The sequence below is a fragment of the Oncorhynchus keta genome, chromosome 1, assembly GCF_023373465.1.
Source record: "Oncorhynchus keta strain PuntledgeMale-10-30-2019 chromosome 1, Oket_V2, whole genome shotgun sequence".
In the NCBI taxonomy this organism is placed as follows: domain Eukaryota; kingdom Metazoa; phylum Chordata; class Actinopteri; order Salmoniformes; family Salmonidae; genus Oncorhynchus; species Oncorhynchus keta.
The window spans coordinates 58,536,973-58,556,147 of record NC_068421.1 but is presented as its reverse complement, the minus strand read 5'-3'; the positions used below and the strand labels follow the sequence as shown (position 1 = coordinate 58,556,147).

At 44.9% G+C, this 19,175-nt stretch overlaps 1 protein-coding gene across 2 annotated transcripts; it reads left to right on the top strand.

Moving 5' to 3' along the window:
- The first annotated feature begins 205 nt into the window (after positions 1–205).
- On the top strand, positions 206–19,093 carry LOC118389164 (transmembrane protein 161A-like). 2 transcript variants are annotated; one of them, XM_035778987.2, is made up of 12 exons: positions 206–417; positions 1,035–1,138; positions 1,385–1,471; positions 1,602–1,693; positions 14,846–15,002; positions 15,342–15,493; positions 15,608–15,671; positions 15,844–15,987; positions 16,089–16,202; positions 16,323–16,497; positions 16,614–16,710; positions 17,330–19,093. In XM_035778987.2, the coding sequence occupies exons 1-12, from the start codon at positions 415–417 to the stop codon at positions 17,626–17,628; spliced, it is 1,488 nt and encodes a 495-aa protein (XP_035634880.1). In that variant the 5' UTR covers positions 206–414; the 3' UTR covers positions 17,629–19,093. The 2 variants fall into 2 exon arrangements, with proteins under 2 accessions (XP_035634880.1, XP_035634872.1); XM_035778979.2 differs by lacking the exon at positions 206–417 and adding an exon at positions 527–844.
- The last annotated feature ends 82 nt before the right edge of the window (positions 19,094–19,175 follow it).

The window sequence follows — 19,175 nt, the reverse complement described above, 5'->3', positions numbered from 1 at the left end:
GACCGAGGAATATTTTTACTGGAAATCTTCCAATTTTTTAAAAATATTTTATAAGGGTATCCAATTAAATCGTCAACAGGCTTCTCGATCCAATGAAAACGCTTGTCTTTCTGAGGATCATGGAACCCAAATCAGGGGGTGCGTTCAATTAGCATGACCGCTTGATACGTTGCGGAACAGTTTGTATTGAACACACGTTTTCCCAAAACGTTCTTTTACGTTCCTGAACAGACTTTGAGATACGTACGCGCTCCTGGTGTACAGCCCCGTTTTGGTTCAAATGAAACGTTCTATTACGTTTTTATGTACTGAATGCAGCCCGAGTTTCACATGTCATCAGCTGTCAAGACACTGAAAGCTACCTACACGCGTGTGTAGCTAACACTACGAAAAAAACTTCGGATAATTGAAGAGATGGTGAGTAGCTAAATCTTTTGCTGTAGCCACTTGCACGCAGCATGTAAAGCTTCGCTAGCTAATGCTTGTAGCTAGCTTTTAGCCACTGTTACACGTATTTGACTACAAAATAGTTAGCCTAGCTCGCTTAGCATGATCAACTACCTGTAAAGGAACGAAGTTAGCTAGCTATAGGTTCCCTGCAAGCTGATAGCTGGCTGGGTGTCAGTTTGAAGTTAGCTAGCAGCATAAATAGCTCTTTCCATTAATTTTACTAGTTATGTACACGTTGCACAATACGCTAGCTAGCTTGCTTGGGCTGCTATCATGGATGGTTAACTTAAACCTTCACAGCCACTATACCTCCTGTCGTGGCTATCTTGGGCAATTTATTTCATTGGCTGTAGAGGATTTGGTTTCTTCGTTGAAAAGTTGAATGACTGACACGGTAGGGAGTGCGCCCCCCACCCTTTGGCAGATGTAATGTTAGTAGCGACTCCTTTGAAATGCAGAGCAGCTGATGTGTCAGATGAAAAATGTATCTGGAAATTCCATGTTGGCTGTCTATAAAAGTTGGGTTAACACATTTTTGTACTTTAGTTTGATTAACCAAGTGTGTGTTCTCTCTCACTGAGCAGGCGCTGATTGGAGTGCAGCTGGTGGTCAGCTTGCTGGCTGCTAGCATCATGCAGAGAATGGCTCCACACTGTTCATTTGCCCGCTGGCTCCTGTGCAATGGCAGGTAAAGTCATGTACACAAATGTCATATACAGAAGTGGCTTTGGAGATTGGGTGTAGCTATGTCTTGGTAATGTTGACTTCATGGTAAGGGTCTTGACATTCCTGGTATGATCATAAGGCCATGATAAACTCTTAGACCTTATCAGGGGCCATTTATTTGAAAAAACAACTGTAACCCTACTACTAGCTAATAACTTACTTGGGGTGTGTATATATTTTTTAAACAAATCTAACTTTATCCTTTCAGTCTTTTCCGGTTCAAACACCCCTCTGAGGGAGAGCTGTGTGCCCTAGCTGGAAAACAGATGCCCAGCAAGCCCAGCAAGAGAGACAGGTGTGAGCTGGGGACAGGTGGGAGGGGGCATGATGATACAGTACAACTGGTGTCTGCTGCCTTTGTAGCACTCTTATGGTGGTAGACTGGCTGTTAAAGGAAATGTTTGCTGACTACTTCTGTTTTGTAGGAGACAGAACGGGGACAGCAAGCCTCTCACAGTTCCCAAGGACATTGACCTTCACTTAGAAAAAGCTCCAGTCGGCGTCCTTGATGCCCTTGGTAAATAAACAAAAGCACCACTTGTAAAAAAAAAAAGGCCATGCCTGTGCATGGGACTTTCCCAAAAATCCTTTTAGGGTGGCTATCTCTCCATCTTAGCTGTCAATCATAGCCCATCATTTTCGGACAATCAAAGATCAAATCAAGTTGTATTTGTAACATGCGCCGAATATATATTGTGTAGACCTTACTGTGAAATGCTTACTTACAAGCCCTTAACCAACGATTCAAGAAATAGAGTTAAGAAAATATTTACTAAATACACTTAAGTAATAAAATAAAAAGTAACACAATAAAATAACAATAAGGCTACATACAGAGGGTACCGGTACTGAGACAGTGTGCGGGGGTACAGGTTAGTCGAGGTAGTTTGCACATGTCGGTTGGGGTAAAGTGTCTATGCATAGATAATAAACAGTGAGTAGCAGCAGTGTAAAAAGAAAGAAAGGGGGGGGGGTCAATATAAATTGTCTGGGTGGTCAATTGATTAATTGTTCAGCAGTGTTAGGGGGTAGAAGCTGTTAAGGAGTCTTTTGGACCTACACTTGCCGCTCTGGTACCCCTTGCCGTGCTGAGAGAACAGTCTATGACTTTGGTGACTGGAGTCTTTGACAATTTTTTGGGCCTTCCTCTGACACCGCCAAGTATATAGGTCCAGGATGACAGGAAGCCTGGCCCCAGTGATGTACTGGGCCTTAAGCACTATCGTCTGTAGTGCCTTACGGGTCGGATGCCAAGCAGTTGCCATACCAGGCGGTGATGCAACTGGTCTTCTTCACGACTGTCATGGTGTGTTTGGACCATTATAGTTTGTTGGTGATGTGGACACCAAGTTATCTGAAACTCTCCACTACAGCCCCGTCGATGTGAATGGGGGTGTGGTAGACCCTCCTTTTCCTGTAGTCTACGATAAGCTCCTTTTGTCTTGGTCACGTTGAGGGAGAGGTTGTTGTCCTGGCACCACACTGCCAGGTCTCTGACCTCCCGATAGGCTGTCTCAATGTTGTCTGTGATCAGACCTTCCAGTCGTGGGTGAACAGGGAGTACAGGAGGGGACTAAGCACGCACCCCTGATGGGCCCCCATGTTGACATTCAGCGCTTCAGATGTGTTGTTGTCTACCCTTACCACCAGTGGAGGCCGTCAGAAAGTCCAGGATCCAGTTGTGACCAAGCTTTAACTTTCTGACTGATGTCTTGAGATGTTGCTTCAATATATCCACATAATTGTCTTTCCTCACGATGCCATCTATTTTGTGAAGTGCACCAGTCCCTCCTGCAGCAAAGCTTTTCTTTTCTTATGGCGGTTTTGGAGCAGTGGCTTCTTCCTTGCTGAGCGGCCTTCAGGTTATGTCGATATAGGATTAGTTTTACTGTGGATATAGATACTTTTGTACCAGTTTCCTCCAGCATCTTCACAAGGTCCTTTGCTGTTGTTCTGGGATTGATTTGCATTTTTCGCACTAAAGTACTTTCATCTCTAGGAGACAGAACGCTTGTCCTTCCTGAGCGGTATGATGGCTGCGTGGTTCCATGGTGTTTATACTTGCGTACTATTGTTTGTACAGATGGACGTGGTACCTTCAGGCGTTAGGAAATTGCTCCCAAGGATGAACCAGACTTGTGGAGGTCTACAATTTTTTTCTGAGGTCTTGGCTGATTTCTTTCGATTTTCCTCTGATGTCAAGGAAAGAGGCACTGAGTTTGAAGGTAGGCCTTGAAATACATCCACAGGTACACCTCCAATTGTCTTAAATGATGTCAATTAGCCTATCAGAAGCTTCTAAAGCCATGACATTCTTTTCTGGAATTTTCCAAGCTGTTTAAAGGCACAATCAACTTAGTGTTGATTAACTTTTGACCCACTGTAATTGTGATACAGTGAAATAATCTGTCTGTCAACAATTTTTGGAACAATTACTTGTGTCATGCACAAAGTAGATGTCCAAACTGACTTGCCAAGACTATAGTTTGTTAATAAGACATTTGTGGAGTGGTTGAAAAACGAGTTTTAATGACTCGAACTTAAGTGTATGTAAACTTCCGACTTCAACTGTATATATGAGATGAGTAATGTAGGATATGTAAACATTATATAAAGTAGCATTGTTTAAAGTGACTAGTGATACATTTATTACATCCAATTTTTAATTAAGTGGCTGGAGTTGAGTCAGTGTGTTGGCAGCAGCCACTCAATGTTAGTGGTGGCTGATTAACAGTCTGATGGCCTTGAGATAGAAGCTGTTTTTCAGTCTCTCGGTCCCTGCTTTGATGCACCTGTACTGACATTGCCTTCTGGATGATAGCGGGGTGAACAGGCAGTGGCTCGGGTGGTTGTTGTCCTTGATGATCTTTATGGCCTTCCTGTGACATCGGGTGGTGTAGGTGTCCTGGAGGGCAGGTAGTTTCCCCCCGGTGATGCGTTGTGTAGACTTCACTACCCTCTGGAGAGCCTTACGGTTGTGGGCGATGCAGTTGCCGTACCAGCCAGTGATACAGCCCGACAGGATGCTCTCGATTGTGCATCTGTAAAAGTTTGTTTTTTGGTGACAAGGCACATTTCTTCAGCCTCCTGAGTTCGAAGAGGTGCTGTTGCGCCCTCTTCACCACGCTGTCTGTGTGGGTGGACCATTTCAGTTTGTCCATGATTTGTACGCTGAGGAACTTAACTTTCCACCTTCTCCACTACTGTCCCGTTGACGTGGATAGGAGGGTGTGCCCTCTGCTGTTTCCTGAAGTCCACGATCATCTCCTTTATTTTGTTGACGTTGAGTATGAGGTTATTTTCCTGACACCACACTCAGCGGGCCCTCACCTCCTCCCTGTGGGCCGTCTCATCGTTGTTGGTAATCAAGCCTACCACTAGTGTCGTCTGCAAACTTGATGATTGAGTTGGAGGCGTGCATGGCCACGCAGTCATGGGTGAACAGGGAGTACAGGAGAGGGTTGAGAACGCACCCTTGTGGGGCAACAGTGTTGAGGATCAGTGGGATGGAGATGTTGTTTCCTACCCTCACCACCTGGAGGCTGCCCGTCGAAGCTCAGGACCCTGTTGCACAGGGCGGGGTTGAGACCCAGGGTCTCGAGCTTAATGACGAGTTTGGAGGGTACTATGGTGTTAAATGCTGAGCTGTAATCGATGAACAGCATTCTTACATAGCTATTCCTCTTGTCCAGATGGGTTAGGGCAGTGTGATTGCGACTGTGTCGTCTGTGGACCTATTGGTGTGGTAAGCACATTGGCGTGGGTCTAGGGTGTCAGGTAGGGTGGAGGTGATATGATCCTTGACTGGTCTCTCAAAGCACTTCATGATGACGGAAGTGAGTGCTACGGGGCGGTAGTCGTTTAGCTCAGTTATCTTAGCTTTCTTGGGAACAGGAACAATGGTGGCCCTCTTGAAGCATGTGGGAACAGCAGACTGGGATATGGATTGATTGAATATGTCTGTAAACACACTAGCCAGCTGGTCTGCGCATGCTCCAAGGACGTGGCTAGGGAGGCCGTCTGGGTCGGCAGCCTTGCGAGGGTTAACACTTTAAATGTTTTACTCACATTGGCTGCGGTGAAGGAGGGCCCGCAGATTTTGGTAGCGGGCCGTGTCCGTGGCACTGTATTGTCCTCAAAGTGAGCAAAGAAGTTGTTTAGTTTGTCTGGGAGCAAGACATCGGTGTCTGCGACAGGGCTGGTTTTCTTTTTGTAATTCGTGATTGACTGTAGACCCTGCCACACACGTCTCATGTCTGAGCCGTTGAATTGCGACTCTACTTATGGACGCTTAGCTAGTTTGATTGCCTTGCGGATTGAATAGCTACACGGTTTGTCTTCGGTCATGTTTCTGGTCGCCTTGCCATGATTAAAAGCAGTGGTTTGCGCTTTCAGTTTTGCGCGAATGCTGCTATCAATCCACGGTTTCTGGTTGGGGAAGGTTTTAATTGTCACCGTGGGTACAACATCACTGGTGCACTTGCTAATAAACTCGCTCACCGAATCAGCGTGTACTGTGCTAGCAAAACAGTCCTGTAGCCTAGCTTCCGCCTCATCTGACCACCTCTGTATTGAGCAAGTTACTGGTACTTCTTGCTTTAGTTTTTGCTTGTGACCAGGAATCGGGAGTGTTATGGTCCGATTTGCCAAATGGAGGGTGAGGGAGAGAGCTTTGTATGCATCTCTGTGTGGAGCAAAGGTGAACAATAGTTTTTTTCCCTCTCTGGTTGCCCATGTGACATGCAGGTAGAAATGAAGTAAAAACGGACACAAGTTTGCCGGCATTAAAGTCCCCGGCCACTAGGTGCGTCACTTCTGAATAGCATTTTCCTGTTTGCTTATGGCCTTTGCACTCAACAAGCTGTACGTCTTAGTGCCAGCACCAGCATTGTGGTGGTAAATAGACAGCTACGAAATATATAGATGTAAACTCTTGGTAGATAGTGTGGTCTACAGCTTATCATGAGGTACACTACCTCAGGTGAGCAATACCTCGAGACTACCTTAATATTAGACATTGTGCACTAGCTGTTATTCACAAATGGTCACTCCCCCACCGCTCGTCTTACCAGACGTAGCTGTTCTGACCTGCCGATGCACGGATAACCCAGCCAGCGGTATATTTTGCATGTCGTCATTCAGCCACGACTCGTTGAAATGTAAGATATTACAATTTTTCATCTCCTGTTGGTAAGATGGTCTCGAGCAAAGATCATTCAGTTTATTTTCCAGTGATTGCACGTTGGCTAATTGAACTCATGGTAGAGGTGGGTTACCCACTCACCAACAAATTCTCACAAGGCTCCCTAATCTCCGCCCCCTGTAATTCCATCTGTTCTTCACGCGAATGACAGAGATTTGGGCCTGGTCTCAGAGAAGCAGTATATCCTTCGTGTCAGACTGATTAAAGAAAAAAAATCTTTGTCCAGTTCGAGGTGAGTGATCGCTGTTCTGATATCCAGAAGCTCTTTTCGGTTATAATAGAAGGTAGCAGCAACATTATGTACAAAATAAGTTACAAACAATGTGAAAAAAAACACACAAAATAGCACAGTTGGTTAGGAGCCCATAAAACAGCAGCCATCCCCTACGGCGCCATTACCATTTTAAATCAGTGGGCTTGGACACGCATGTGGACCCCGCACCTGCCCGTTGTAGCTCAGAGTTTTATCGATGTCACAAGAAGAGTACACAAGTTTTGGCTGGTGACCTAGTTTACTGTTTACTCAAGGAACATTGTGTGTGCATCCAGGAAAGTAAGTTGTGGGGTCTACGACTGGGGATTTTATGCTGTTTAGTAATGCTTAGCTGTTTAGTTTATTGGTCTGTATTGTAGCTCTACTGTTATCCTGCACCTCATTCCCTTGAATATTTCAGATGGCCTACTGCTGGTGTATATTGTGTACAGTGGCAAGAAAAAGTATGAACCCTTTGGAATTACCTGGAGTTTTGCATAAATTAGTCATAACATTTGATCTGATCTTCATCTTAGTCACAACAATAGACAAAACACAGTGTGCATAAACTAATAACAAATAAATTATTGTGTTTTTCATGCCTATATTGAATACATCATTTAAATATTCACAGTGTAGGTTGGAAAATGTATGTGAACCCCTATGCTAATGACTTCTCCAAAAGCTAATTGGAGTTAGGAGTCAGCTAACCTGAAGTCCAATCAATGAGACGAGATTGGAGATGTTGGTTAGAGCTGCCCTATAAAAAACACACACAAAATTTGAGTTTGCTATTCACAAGAAGCATTGCCTGATGTGAACCATGCCTCGAACAAAAGACATCTCAGAAGACCTAAGATTAAGAATAGTTGACTTGCATGAAGTTGGAAAGGGTTACAAAAGTATCTCTAAAAGCCTTGATTTTCATCAGTCCACGGTAAGACAAATTGTCTATAAATGGAGAAAGTTCAGCACTGTCGCTACTCTCCTGGCTGTTCTGCAAAGATGGCTGCAAGAGCACAGCGCAGAATGCTCAATGAGGTTAAGAATCTGAGAGTGTCAGCTAAAGACTTACAGAAATCTCTGGAACATGATAACATCTCAGTTGATGAGTCTACAATACGTGAAACACTAAACAAGAATGGTGTTCATTGGAGGACACCACGGATGAAGCTACTGCTGTCCAAAAGAAACATTGCTGCACGTCTGAAGTTCGCAAAAGAGCACCTGGAAGTTCCACAGCCCTTCTGGAAAATATTCTGTGGACAGATTAAACAGAAGTTGGGTGATGCAACAAGACAACGACCCAAAACACAGAAGTAAATCAAACAACAGAATGGCTTCAACAGAAGAAAATACGCCTTCTGGAGTGGCCCAGTCAGATTCCTGACCTCAACCCCATTTTAAAATGCTGTGGCATGACCTCGAGCGGTTCATACCAGGCATCCTAAGAATATTGCTGAACTGAAACAGTTTGGTAAAGATGACTGGTCCAAAATTCCTCCTGACTGTTGTGCAGGTCTGGTCTGCAACTACAGAAAATGTTTGGTTGAGTTTATTGCTGCCAATTGAGGGTCAACCAGTTATTAAATCCAAGGGTTCACATACTTTTCCCACCCTACACTGTGAATGTTTACACGGTGTGTTCAATCAAGACATGAAAACATATCATTGTTTGTGTGATATTAGTATAAGCAGACTGTTTGTCTATTGTTGTGACTTAGATGAAGATCGGATCAAGTTTTATGACCAATTTATGCAGAAATTCCAAATGGTTCACATACTTTTTCTTGCCACTGTATATCATTATTACATCACTTGCATAAGTATTTACGCACAATATGTTTGTTTAGAAATTATTATAGTATAGCTTGTAGTGTATGCACATTCTACCACTGCGCATTCATAGTTTGCGTTAGTCTTATGCCATGGCATGTTTCTAGAGCCTGATAAAAGTTTCAGAGACGGTCCTCGAAGCTCGCACTTGCACAGTCTGATGTACGACTCTGTGGGACCAGAGACAGACCAGATAAGATCTACTATAATGTAGCAATACAACAGGATCTTTACATAATGGCATTACATACACACATAGCAGAGAGAGAACTAATAACTCGGACAGGCACGATTTATAGCCCTCTCTCTCTGGCCTGATGTAGATCTTATCTGGTCTGTCTCTGGTCCTACAGAGTCGTACATCAGACTGCACGCGCGAGCGAGCGAGCGAGCTTCGAGGACCGTCTGAAACTTCTAGAAACTCGCCATTGCATAGCACTAGTGAGAACCATGAATGCGCAGTGGTAGAATGTGCAAACATTACAAGCTATAAAATAACAATTTCTAAACTAACATATTGTGCATAAATACTCATGCAAGCAATGCAATAATGATATACACAATTTCCACCAGCTGTAGGCCATCCTAAATTTACAAGGGAATTAGGTGCATAATCACAGCAGTACTACAAATGTAGTCAAGTAACTTGGTCACCAAAACCTGTGTCCTCTTCTTGTGTCAGCTAGAATGGGCAGGTGCAGTGTCCACATGCGTGTCCAAGCCCACTGATTGGCTGAAAACGAAGGGCTGTGATGGACAGCTGTGATGGAGAGTGATCCACCCTTAAGGGACTGTGGGGAAAGTCCTGTGCACAGGCATGGCCTTTTTTACAGCTGCCCTTGGATTTCTTATATAAATCCAAACAACTTGAAAAAGGTTGTACTGGGGGACTTAGTCTCTAACTTAGTCTCTAATCCACGGGAGGGGGGGGGTTCTACTAAGCTATATGGAATTGTTTTAAGAAGGTCATATCAAGGATCATTTAGCTTTTTGATTTTGAGTTTAAAACCCCTTGAACTAAAAAAATGTTTTTAACAATTTTAAATGATTTAGGGTCTTACTGCTATTAGCACATATAAGCACATTGAATAAGAGAGTCCCCAAAATATATCAAAAAGAAGTTTGTTCTGAATTGTCTCTCCTATATCTGAGAGAGATAAGAAAGATCAGGAAACATTATTTTTTACATGTATTTAACCCCAAATTTTTGGCATTAAACAGTCTCCATATATAGTACCAGTCAAAAGTTTGGACACACCTTCTCATTCAAGGATTTTTCCTTTTACTATTTTCTACGTTGTATAATAATGGTGAAGACTTCAAAACTATGAAATAACACATGGAATCATGTAGCAACCAAAAAAGTGTTAAACAAATCAAAATATGTTTTAGATTCTTCAAAGAACCCACCCTTTGCCTTGTTGACAGCTTTGCACACTCTTGGCATTCTCTCAATCAGCTTCATGAGGAATGATTTTCCAGTGGTCTTGGTGAGCACTTGTTGGCTGCTTTTCCTTCACTCTTTTGTCCAACTCATCCCAAACTATCTCAATTGGGTTGAGGTCAGGTGATTGTGTAGGCCAGGTCATCTGATGCAGCACTCCATCACTCTCCTTGGTCAAATAGCCCTTACACAGCCTGGAGGTGTGTTGGGTCATTGTCCTGTTGAAAAACAAATTATAGTCCCACTAAGCGCAAACCAGATGGGATGGCATATCGCTGCAGAATGCTGTGGTAGCCATGCTGATTGTGTGCCTTGAATTCTAAATAAATCACAGACCGTGTCACCAGCAAAGCACACCACCTCCCCCATGCTTCACGGTGGGAACTGCACATGCGGAGATCATCTGTTTACCTACTCTGCGTCTCACAAAGACACGGCGGTTGGATCCAAAAATCTCAATTTTGGACTCATCAAACCAAAGGACAGATTTCCACTGGTCTAATGTCCATTTCTCGTGCTTCTTGGCCCAAGCAAGTCTCTTTTTCTTATTGGTGTCCTTTAGTAGTGGTTTCTTTGCAGCAATTCGACCATGTAGGCCTGGTTCACGCAGTCTGCTTTGAACAGTTGATGTTGATGTGTCTGTTACTTGAACTCTAAAGCATTTATTTGGGCTGCAATTTCTGAGGCTGGTAACTCTAATGAACTTACCCTCTGCAGCAGAGGTAACTCTGGGTCTTCCTTTCCTGCGGCGGTCCTCATGAGAGCCAGTTTCATCATAGCGCTTGATGGTTTTTGCGACTGCACTTGAAGAAACGTTCAAAGTTCTTGAAATTTTACGGATTAACTAACCTTTATGTCCTAAAGTAATGATGGACTGTATATGACGTTTGTGTACGTTTCTCTTTGCTTGTTTGAGCTGATCTTGCCATAATATGGACTTAGCCCACTTTAGCCCCTTGTCACAAAACAACTGATTGGCTCAAACACAATAAGTTGGAAAGAGGTTCCACAAATTAACTTTTAACAAGGCACACCTGTTAATTGAAATGCATTCCAGGTGACTACCTCATGAAGCTGGTTGAGAGAATGCCAAGAGTGTGAAAAGCTGTCATCAAGGTAAAGGGTGGCAACTTGGAAGAATCTCACCTCAAATGTATTTAGATTTAACACTTTGTTGGTTACTACATGATTCCATATGTCTTCACTATTATTCTAAAATGTAGAAAATAGTAAAAAATTAAGAAAAACCCTTGAATGAGTGTGTCCAAACTTTTGACTAGTACTGTATATTAGTGTAGCCCAAACGGTTCAGACGTTACAGACCGAAGTTAGACGATCCGGAGGCAGGTGCAGGCTCGGAGACTGTCAGGTGGTCTCCGAGTTGCGACTGAACGGAGGGTTAACCAGTGCAGGAGGCCGGCGGCCCTCCAGAACTGGAGACAGCAGCCACCCTGGGTCAGGGGGCTGAGGGCCTAACAGTGCAGGGGACTTGAAACCAATACTAAGACTGAGGACTGCAAGCCAGGTATAGCGGGAGGCTACAAAACTAGCTGAGCAGGGAACTTGTAGCCTCGCGCTAGGACAGGCTGCGAACTGGCTAGAGGCAGGGACTACACACCTAGAGGAGCAGATAACCCAGATCCTAAGGGGACAGGAGACCAAGGGCCTAGAACTAGGACAAGTGGTTTGGCATGTAGCACTGAGCTGTCTCCTTGCTGACTAAGGCTGGGGGTTGTGGACCAACTGAGGGCAGAGGCTGCAGACCTAGTGGGGCAGAGAACTTATAGCTTGGCGGAGCAGTGGACTGAGGTCTAACTAATGCTGGAGACAGCGAAACTAGAACGGCAGATGGCTGGGAGGCTAGTACTGATAACTTTGGGCCTGCCGGGGTGAACTGACCCTGGACCAGCTAGGGTGAGCTGACCCTGGACCTGCCAGGGTGAGCTGATCCTGGACCTGCCAGGGTGAGCTGACCCTGGACCTGCCAGGGTGAACTGACCCTGGACCTGCCAGGGTGAACTGACCCTGGACCTGCCAGGGTGAACTGACCCTGGACCTGCCAGGGTGAACTGACCCTGGACCTGCCAGGGTGAACTGACCCTGGACCTGCCAGGGTGAACTGACCCTGGACCTGCCAGGGTGAACTGACCCTGGACCTGCCAGGGTGAACTGACCCTGGACCTGCCAGGGTGAACTGACCCTGGACCTGCCAGGGTGAACGACTGAGAGCTGGGAGAGTGGTAGATCTTTGGGCCTACTGGTAGATTAGGTAACTGAGCCTAGCGGCGTAGGAACCTGATGACTCACATGGGCTAGGGACTGAGGGCTGACTAGGGCAGGAGAAAGCGGACCTAGTACAACTGAGGACCTGGTGGTAAAGACTGAGGGCCTAGCACAGGAAACTTGTCACCTAGCAGGTCAGGAAGCTGAAAGCCTGGCCAGCTAGGGATCTGCCGTCCAATTAAGGCAGGAGACTGCAAGCAGGGCAGCTAACTGAGGGCTTAGCTCTTACGCGTCTCTAAACCTGGTGGGCTAGGGAGCTGCAGGGGCCCCCGGCCTGACGGTGGAGCAAACATGGGACATATCTGGGTAAGTTGCTTAGGACTTGGCAGAGCAGCAAACTTAGGGGCTATTAGTGCAGGGATCATAGTGCTAGGCCCCCAGTCATATTCCATTCTAAGGCAGAAGTCCCGGAACCTAAGTCAGAACAGTGTGAACCTGCAACTAAGTTCAGAGACTGAAGGCCGGGTAGGACTGATCCCACCCGACCATGGTGGGGGAGGCCCCAACATCTGAACTGCAGGCTGTTCCTCCATCCTAGGCATGGGTGAATAATCCACCGCTAGTTTGGGCTCCGGAGCAGGAGGGGGTTGGAGACTTTATGGCTGAAGGTTTCAGGGCAGCAGACAGTCGAACCTTGGACACCCAAGCATCCGCCTCGACCACCAGGGAGTCCGCACTGTGAGTAGAGGACTACCCTGAAGGCCTCCTTGCTCGCACACGCTTTTTCAGTTCTGCCCACAAATTTTCTATAGGATTGAGGTCAGGGCTTTGTGATGGCCACTCCAATACCTTCACTTTCTTGTCCTTAAGCCATTTTGAAACAACTTTGTAAGTATGCTTGTGGTCATTGTCCATTTGGAAGACCCATTTGCGACCAAGCTTTAACTTCCTGACTGATGTCTTGAGATGTTGCTTCAATATATCCACGTAATTTTCCATCTTCATGATGCCATCTATTTTGTGAAGTGCACCAGTCCCTCCTGCAGCAATGTACCCCCACAACATGATGCTGCCACGCCTGTGCTTCGCGGTTGGGATGGTGTTCTTTGGCTTGCCAGCCTCCCCCTTTTTCCTCCGAGCATAACCATGGTCATTATGGCCAAACAGTTCTATTTTTGTTTCATCAGACCAAAGGACATTTCTTTGGGATTGATTTGCGCTTTTCACACCAAAGTACGTTCATCTCTAGGAGACAGAACGCTTCTCCTTCCTGCATTGTATGACTGCTGCGTGGTCCCATGCTTTTTATACTTGCTTACTATTGTTTGTACAGATGAACGTGGTACCTTCAGGCGTTTGGAAATTGCTCCCAAGGATGAACCAGACTTGTGGAGGTCTACATTTGTTTTCCTGAGGTCTTTGCTGATTCCTTTAGATTTTCCCATTATGTGAAGTGAAGAGGCACTGAGTTTGAAGGTAGGCCTTGAAATACATCCACAGGTACACCTCCAATTGACTCAAATTATGTCAATTCGCCTAATCACGAGCCATGGAATGGAATTTTCCAAGCTGTTTAAAGGCACAGTCTACTTAGTGCATGTAAACTTTTGACCCACTGGAATTGTGATACAGTAAATTATAAGTGAAATAATCTGTAAACAATTGTTGCAAAAATGACTTGTGTGATGCACAAAGAAACCGACTTGCCAAAATTATAGTTAGTTAACAAGAAAATTGAGGAGTGGTTGAAAAATGAGTTATAATGACTCCAATCTAAGTGTATGTAAACTTCCGACTTCAACTGTATATACGCCTCCAGCCAGGGGGGCCTGAGTGACGACGATCTGGTAAATAACTGGGTCACCTCTGGACATAGTGGAAGTCCCAACGGTCCCATGGAGGTGGCAAGTGCTCTGGCTGGAGAGGCCTGGAGTAGTGTCTCTCGTGGAGTAGTGTCTCTCGTGGATTAGGGAGCCTGGCTGACTCGGGGAGTATAGGCTGTGTTGGCACTCCCAAGGTGGGGATGATGGCTCTAACCGGGGGGGCCTAGAGTGGTGACGGTCAGGAGAGTAGCGGCAGAAATGGTGCTCCAGCGGTGGTGAGTACGCCCTCCTGATCTCTTCCTGCACATGACGCAGGTCCTCGTAAAAATCTGGTTATCACCCAACCCTAGTGTGGTCACTCCCTGACTGCTGAGAAGGCCTGGAGCTGGGTTGGACGACTGTAGGATGTGAGAGGTGCGTAAGGCCTCGCAGCTCACTGGTACGCACGCCATCACTGTAGCCAGGTCAGAATCCCAACGATTCGAAGAACCTTGAAAAAACAGCTAACTAGAGCTCGTCTGAGCGGTCAGCTGGGAATTCCCTCACAGCTAGTACGTAATGCTGATTGTTAAGGTTCTGACTTGCTACAGGCTGTCAGGCTAGAACAAGGCAGATGTGTCCATATCCAGAGTTGTTGTCTCTTGATCACCACCACACAGTTGTGAGCGCACACACACACACATCATAGGGGTAATCTTTGTGTTACAATTAGGAATGGACTTGTATAGGGGAAAGGATGTGGCCGACCGCTCAGACGAGCTCCAGCTAGCTGTTTTTTCACCACTACTGCAAACTGAAATGCCCTCCAAGCCTTAGCTGGCTTTGTATTTTAGGCCTTATCTTTTCCTTACAATGTTTCTGCTTTGCCTCTCCTTTCCCATTCTCAGTACTGCGATTCTTCCTGGAGTACCAGTGGTTGATTGACTTTGCAGTGTATGCCATGGGCATCTACCTTTTCACTGAGGGCTACTTTTGTGTAGTGGACCCTGCCAAGGAGGTCCACATTGGGGCCATCTGGTGTGTGCTGACCGTTCTCTGCTGCCTGTATCCTTCAGTTCACCCTCGCTCTGGAAAACCACAATTGTATTACAATTTTGAAAAAGTATTATTATGAACTATTTGTAAGAAAACAGCTGTAAGTACTATGTTACAATGTCAACTTAGACTAACTGAAGTTGTACTCACTGTACTTGCCAATGTTATTATGTAAGAACTGTGTTCGTCACTTTCTACAAAGTGGGACCCTGGTAAAATGAATAACCCAAACATGTACTGTGCCAGAAAAATACTTGGATGCATCAATATTGTGCTGCTCCTTGATTGGAGCCGTTTTGTTTCCAAAGGACTGTCCGGTTGTCCCTGTGTTTCCCTTAACTCTCACAGGAAAACCCTCCACTCCCTGATGGGCCACTACTTCAGGTCTGACGAGGGAGGCGAGCGCTCGGTGTGCCTGGCCTTTGGCTTCCTGTCTCTGCTGGTGGCCATGCTGGTGCTGGTGGTCAGAGAGGACTACCTGGAGTTTGGCCTGGAGCCTGGTATGTGCACTACATTAACCCCTACTATGGCATGCCTCATTAGGCTATGTATAACACATTTATTTAGTTAATTTTATCATTTCAGTTTGGGCTTTTTCATCATTTGTATTGCAGGTTTTAACAGTCTTTTTGACAACCTTGAGGTTTTCGCAAAACATCAAGGCTTTGCTGATTGGTCGTAAGTATCTTTTAGTTGGACAGTTGAATTTGTTTCTTTTCAAAAATTAAAATCACAACTTGGGTCCATAGAGTAGTTGCCAGTCATTCATTGACCGACAATATGCTTTTAGTGATCTGTGTTGGCAAATGTGCCCCTTTAATGTTTGCTATTATATTTGGACTCCCATCAGAGTCCCTGTGACCAAGCTGACTGTGAAGTTGGGTCTGGCTGCCATCTGTGCTTTTATTGGTGCTTTGCTGGCCTTCCCTGGCCTCCGCCTAGCCCAGACCCACCTGGACGCAGTTCAGATGAACTCAGACCGCCCATTCATCCAGTAAGAACACATAAATAAGTGTTTAACTGTGAAACCAAATAACCAACTGGTTCCACTGACTACTACTGTTTGGGTGTTGTGCTGTTTTCTGCTTCCCATAGAATGTTGTTGCACATGAGCTTCCTGGCCCCAGTTGTGGTGATCGTGTTGTGGATCAAACCCATTGCTAGGGATTTCCTGGGGAACGCTCCAATGGGGAAGACCTCAGTCACCCTGTAAGTGTGTGTTTGTTTCCTGGACTCCAATATTACAAATGTGACCATTTAGCACTCTCTTGTGCTGATTCCTTCTCAAGGTGTTAACAGATCTTGTGTGTGTGTGTGATATATTCCCAGTATGTCAAGTGCGGTGTTTGACAGTGTTCGTCTGTGGACAGTGGTGGTTCTGTGCTGCCTGAGGCTGGCCCTCACCCGCTACCACATGCAAGCCTACCTCAACCTTTCCCAGAAGTGGGTGGACCAGATGAAGAAGGAGGCGGGGCGCATTGCCGCCATCGACATCCAGAGGAAGGTCCGACAACACATCTAAATGGCAACGCTTTCATGTGAAAGCAATTATTTTGAGTTGTTTGGAGAACCAGATGAGGCCTTAAACCCATGAGTCTTTTGACGTTGTTGTCCTTCCAGGTGACCCGTGTGTTCTGCTACCTGACCATAGTCACCCTGCAGTACATGGTCCCTGTTCTACTCATCCTCTTCTCTACTCTGGCTCTGAAGGCCCTTGGTAAGACATGTACAGTACCTAACATGGCAACAACTAGCTTTGAGGGGGGGGAAAATGATTCCTCGCTTTTTCTTATATTCTAATAATAGTTTCATTATTTATACACACTGCATATTTATTTATATACTGGATTCTTCACATATCTCACTATAATATATCTACTGCTCTGCATGTCATTCTTAGCTGTTGTGTAAATTCCGCTGATGTACATTTGCATAGATTGCATTTTGATACTGCTTCAGTGCTATTTGGTTTGTTAATTGGATTCATCCTGCCGTTCTTGCCTTTTTTGTTGTTGTATTTTTCTTTACATGTTAGCTGTTTGACATTTGACTGCGTTGCTAGGAGCTAGTAGCATAATAATTTTGGTACACTGCTATAACAGCTGCTAAACTGTACGCAAACCACAAATTCTCATCCGATTTTTAGTGAGGCCTTAGGTGGCCCTATGTAAATGCTGAGAATCTGCATTCTATAATTTAACAATATGGAGTTATGATAATATACCAACAGTTTCATCACAATGCTTGATCCATGGAAATGTAATGTATTTCAGTTGTGCCTTTCAAATGTCTCGTTGTAACACCAATTTGTTCCTACTGACTTTTTTGTATCTCAGGTGACTTCTCATGGAGTGGTGCAGAGCAGGCTCCGGGGGTGACCCCTGCCCTGGTAATGCCCACGGTCTCTCCCATCCTGCCAGGGCTGGAGGAGGACGAAGAGGGGGTGGAGGACATGGAGGAGGACATCCAGGCCACGGTGGCCCGTCTAACCGAGGGCTTCTCGGCCCTGCGCTCCGTCCTCACCCCCCTCTTCTTCAGAGGCCTCTTTGCCTTCCTCACCTGGTGGGTGGCCGCCTGCCAAGTCATCAGCAGCCTGTTTGGCATTTACTTCCACCAGTACCTCATGCAGAACTGAAGAGGACTACACTACCCTTAATCTCTAGCTAACACCGTGCCAGTGTTCCAGGCAGGTCAAACTCAATACAACAAATGGACAGGATGTGTGTGCTCCTGTCTGTTACTGTAACAAAGGTGTCACCGATATCAAAAGGGATGTGATGGTTTCTGACATGCTGACACCTTACTACTACTACCTTGTTGTCCTGTGGGCCCAGTCAGACCCTTAGACCTTGACCAGGACTATGATGAAATGCTGTATATTGTGGACTGGATTCTGTCCAACTGCTATGTATCACATTTCTCTGTTTTAACAAATGCATTTGAAGCCAGTGTTACCTTTTTATTTTATCATATAGTATCAGGAAATGTTGCAAATGAGTTGTTTCTAGTAGGAAAAGCTACCACTACTTCCAGCCTAGTTTGCTAGTAGAGGCTGATTTCAGAAGTGCTTGATGCTTTATTTATTTTCGTCCTTTAGTTCTGCTGTACCGTACTGATTGTAAATGAACCTGTGGAGTTCAGTCTATTCAGCAGTCATCACCACTCGATCGTCCATTCTCCTTAATCATTAGTTACCCACCTTTTAAAACAAAGCACTGAGGATATTTTACTGTGTTTTAATGGAGGTATTCAGTGAAGAATTCTAAGTGCCTGGAAACTCAGGGATTTTGAGTCAATGATAAGATATCTCTTTTTTTCTGCAAAATAGTAGACGGGTGATAACAGCTATCTGTATCTGTATCATTCAATAACACTCCAGCCCAGCCTGGATTTGGCAAATCTTACCTGTATTAGCAACCATCTTTCAGTCCCAACAAAGTTTGTCAGTTGAATTTGTTTGAACAAAGTATTTCCTGCATTTTGTTTTGCTGCCAAACAATCATTTACACTTAAAGCGTCAATCAGCAGTTGAAACAATAACGAAGCGCCTTCCCCGCCCCTGTTTCGGTAAAAGCTGAGGGATGGGGAGGGAAAATGTATCCACTCTTGAATGTATAGACAGAGCTATGGATGCAAGGACTGACCATCCATGATATCAAAATGATCGTTTTAACCGTGTTTTGAGGCTATATAGTTTTCTATATACTTTGTTTACAAACATTGGATTAAAACGAGCTTATTTTGGTTCTGATAGGGTAGAACAGTTGAACTGAGCTCATGAGGCATTAAGTTATATTCTTCAAGAATCAATGGGTAACAATTTATAAGTGAAACATTTTATGTAGCAACTGCAGATTGCCCCTTTTTAGGATGATGTAGGCTTAGAACAAATCTTGCCTGAAACTTAAACCTAGGTCTGAAATGTGTTGCAGATTTTGTCGTGTCAACGGTTTAAAAAACAATGAATTGACTTATTTATACTCTATTGCCACTGATCATGTTGGAAAGGTACAGGTGTCATGCTGTTGGACTTTTGGGTCGTTTTGTTTTTGGAAAGTGTGATTTCTGTGTTTAAAAAAATAAAATAAAAATCAGATTGATTGAATGTTTGGTATTCATTTTACGTTGTGTGGTTTGTATGAAAATGTTTTTTTCAACAGAAGACTTATGAATGCACGGTTT